This window comes from Buceros rhinoceros, unplaced genomic scaffold (assembly GCF_000710305.1).
Source record: "Buceros rhinoceros silvestris isolate BGI_N320 unplaced genomic scaffold, ASM71030v1 scaffold19882, whole genome shotgun sequence".
In the NCBI taxonomy this organism is placed as follows: Eukaryota; Metazoa; Chordata; class Aves; order Bucerotiformes; family Bucerotidae; genus Buceros; species Buceros rhinoceros.
Genome location: NW_010400915.1, coordinates 15,698 through 19,787, shown reverse-complemented (window position 1 = coordinate 19,787; position 4,090 = coordinate 15,698). Strand labels below are relative to the sequence as shown.

The 4,090-nt window shown below is 52.4% G+C and overlaps 1 protein-coding gene across 1 annotated transcript in view; it reads left to right on the top strand.

Moving 5' to 3' along the window:
- Positions 1–109: 109 nt before the first annotated feature.
- The window catches only part of CTSD (cathepsin D), an 11,941-nt gene continuing 7,960 nt past the window's right edge, over positions 110–4,090 (top strand). The window contains exons 1-2 of the mRNA XM_010132099.1: positions 110–267; positions 2,479–2,602. Of these exons, the coding sequence (XP_010130401.1) occupies positions 136–267; positions 2,479–2,602 (256 nt within the window). The 5' untranslated portion in view covers positions 110–135. The remainder of the gene's footprint in view (positions 268–2,478; positions 2,603–4,090) is intronic.

Sequence of the window (4,090 nt, the reverse complement as noted above, 5' to 3'; positions counted from 1 at the left end):
CCCATGCTGGCAGGTCCCCTGGTTTCAATAGAGCTGTGCCATCCCCCTCCCCAGGGGTACCCCACCATACACACCCCATTAACAGATGGGCATTTACCCTCCCCTCACAGGATCCCCCTGACCAAGTTCCCCTCCATGCGGCGGGTCCTGAATGAGGTGGGCAGTGAGATCCCGGACATGAACACCATTACCCAGCTCCTCAAGTTCAAGCTGGGCTTTGCTGACCTGGCTGAGCCCACTCCAGAGATCCTGAAGAACTACATGGATGTGAGTACATCCTCCCTGATGACAACCCCACCTCTGCAGCAGACCCCAGTGAGATGCCAGCTGGGTGGCTGTCGCTTCTGGGGGTACCCATCCCAGGGGTGTGGTGGGATGTGCCACTCAGGAACGTGAAGGAGGGATAGATTTTCATCCTGTAGGAGAGATTCATACACCCCTGCAGCTTCGTGGGTGGTTGCTGAAAGTTGTTTCCCATCATTGCTAAACTAAAAATACTGATAATTATAATAGTAACAACAATAAATAAGCTGCTGCCACCCAAGCAGGAACTTTGCAACTTCTGTGACCTATTTCTTGTCCCCTTGTGTCACTAATTAGTGTTCATAAATAGGGGCTTGTTTGCTCATGGTCCTTCCTAGCACCTTCTGGCCTGTTTAGCCTCTGCTTTCTGCAAGATGGGGGTATAAAAATCGTGCTTCACTCCTTGGGCTTTTGAGGCAGAGAAGAGTGAGCACAGGGCAGGAGGAAGGGGCCTGGACTGGGCACCAGCTTGCTGTGGGACTGGGGATGCAGCACCCTTCCTCTTGCTATCCTTCATCTTCCGTATGGCCTTGGGCAAAGCTGCCTTGCACCTGCACCTTCTCAGCAGCTTAGAGATCAGAGGGACTTTGGTAGTGAAAGCAGCAATAAAAGGAGAAGCCAGATAAGATGTGAGGTTTGCCCTTGCCCAGCTGCCAGATATGTGTGGGTATTCCTATTTCCGCATTCCCCACTGAGTACCCCCATGGCTCTTGAGGGGGTGAGGATGCGAGTACTTGCTGGCAGAATAAAGCTGTCACCAGATATTTGGGCACTAATTCAGGACACTTCCCCCTGCTCCCCTTCCCCAGGAGCTCTTGTCACCCAGCCAATCCCATCCTGCCAAGGCTGTGCTGGGCAGGGCTGCCGGTGTTGTGATCAGCGGTGTTGAAAGCCAGGGCGCTTGCGGTTGCACCACGGTGTTCTCTCTTGCGACCACAGCTTGGGGCAGGACTCTATTCCCTTATCACAGGGGGACCAGCCCAACCTGCAGTGAGATAAGAGACCATGGGGTGAAAACGCTCTTGTTGCCAGAGGAGCTGTTGGGATGAATGACGCAGCCTGACCTAGGCTGCCCCGTTTGGTCCCTGCCAGCCCCTGGGACCCCTTGGGGGTCTGTGTGTGTGGTGTACGAGGCTCCTGTACCAAGGGTTAATTTTCAAGCCCCGACAATAGCTACAGAATCACTGGAAGCAAGTGCTGCCTCCCTGTTGTGGCTAATTGCAATGGCTTATTAATTACTCAGTGAGCAACCCTTGCAAACTAAGTGCGCAGGAGGTGAGCAGGTTTGATAATCCTATTTTCTCCCCCCACCCCCCTTAATTAAGTACATGGTGGGGCGGGGGTTGGGAAGGCCCCAGGCTGGCTTCCATTGCTAGCAGCCTTCTCTCCAGGGCCCTGATCCAGCTGCTTGCCAAGCTCAACACAGCTCTCAGCCCTTTGGGAGGGATGGGTCTGTCCAGGAACTGCTGAGCATTACCCATTCATCCTCTTCCCTCTAGATGGAGGGATGGATGCCCTGCAAGCATTTCAGCAGAAATGCCCTCGCAGGGCAGAAGGATGTCTACTGGATACAGGAACTTCTCCCAGACTCTCACCTTGCAGCCCAAAATCCCTCTCTGGCAGTGCTGCCGATGCCCCTTTTTTCCCTCCAGCACCTCCGAAGTCTTCTGACACCCATGACTGAGCATTTGTTTATTCCTCCCCAGCACGCAGCCAAAGTGCCAGCAGCTTTCCAGCTTGCTGCAGCCCACAGTTCTTCTGCAAACACGCCAGCAAAGCAGCTTCCCATCCAATTTCAGCTTTTCAGTAATGCAGGTGTTCTGCATGGCTTCCTCCAGCTTTTTTTCCCCTCTTCCCTCTAGTGAATGGCATGCTGGCCTGCAGGCCTTCCCCCTTCTCTCTGCCCTGTCACTCTGCCCCGAAAGACCTCCCCACAAGTACCATTCCACTTCTCCCTGATTTATCCTTTTCACACTTGCTCTGAGCTGTGAACCCCCAGGGGGAGCCTCCCTTCCAGCGGAAAAAGGCTGGGAGCCCCTCACTGCCCAAAGCAAGAGCAGGGCAGTGTCTGGATAAGAAGCTGGTCCTTTTTTTAAATCCTAAGAGGGTTTTTTTGGTCTTTAATCCCTGCTTGTAGCTGGTTATGTCTGTTCATGGCTCCTTTCTCCTTTGCAGGCCCAGTATTATGGTGAGATCGGCATTGGGACCCCCCCACAGAAGTTCACTGTGGTCTTTGACACTGGTTCCTCCAATCTCTGGGTGCCATCTGTGCACTGTCACCTGCTCGACATCGCCTGCTGTAAGTGTCACCGGTGCCAGCTGCGGTTCAACAGCTTCTCCTTCCCCACCAAATGCAGATCCTGGCACTGCCAGAGGAGAGTCTGAGGCAGCAGCATGAAAGAGCTTGTTGGAGGCTGACAGGCTCTTTAGGGTCAGAGCTGGAAATAGGATCCTGACCTCCCACATCCATCCTTCATTACTCCCTTCCTTTTTTTCCCCTCTGTGTCACCCATGCACAGCTTCAGATGATCTCCCACAGACTCTTCCCTGCAGCTGAGGAGCAGTGTCACAGGTTGTAATGCTTCTTCCCAGATTACAACCTGACGCTGCCTTCGCCCCATTGCGCAAGGCTGGGGGAAGAAAAAAAAAACAGTCTCATGCCAGATCTGATACAAACTGTCCTAGTTTCTGGTTTATTGCCGCACAGAGCATGTGTCTGCATGCTTCTGGATTTATAATTAACAAAAGCCAGGTAGGCATGAGGAGATGAGAACATCTTAAGGACTACAAGAGTTTTTTTGTTCTGCGGCGTTCCTATACAGTGAACCTCCACAGCAGAAGGTGTCAAACCCGGTGATGGCAAAATTCCATTTAAAAGCTACTGGCTGTGCCACTTCAACAGAGTGGAAAAACCTGTGGAGCCAGCAAATGCAACTGTGAAAGGTGTCCCACGGTGCTCAGTGGGGATAGGGAGGGAATTTGGACTCTTTCAGCCCTGTAGTGCCCAGAGAGGAGACAGACCTTCTACTTGCATATGTGAAATGAGGTTTCAGGATGCTGGCAGAGTGGTGAGGTCCTGGTCTGTCTTGGGGGTTCCTGAGCTGTAGCAGGGAGCTGGTTTGTCAAGGTAGTAGTGTGGGACATGCTGGAACCAAAGGGCTTGTCTCAGAGTATGCAATGAGCCTGAACCTCCTGCCAGACCAGGATCCAGATGGGGAAGTCCCTGTATAGCCTGTTGGGTTCCACAGGGCTCAGCTGGATCGTCCTCAGCCGCTGTCTGTCCTGCTCGGCAAGCAGCCGTGGAGCCGGGCTGGCCGAGCTCCCCACATGCCACTGCCTAGCTCGTGACTTGGGAGGAATCTGCAGAGGAGGAATCTGCCCAGCCATGAAACCAGGGATATCTCACAGTTCTCAACCCTTCCAAGCAGAAAAGCAGCTTAGACTAGGGGAAAGCCCTTCTCTGCAAAGAAAAGAGTATTTGAGCCTTCTCTGCACAAAAAACAATGACCATCTAAAAAAAATTTCCGGTTAGTCTTAGTACAAGCAGACAAATCCATAAAGTGAAAATCTTTGTGTCCAGAGCAGGTTATATTTAAAGCCATCCTGGTTCTCCAAGGCACAGGGTGAACGTTTCACTTTGCTGTTTAACGCAGCCTGACTCACCAGCCACGTAGCCTCTAGGCTTTTAATAACTGGTGGCCAAATCCGATTTAACAGCCAAATTGGATCTGCTCACCTAATTCTCCAGACATTGGAAGCGCTTTGTAAGGAGCCTGGGTTCAGCCGA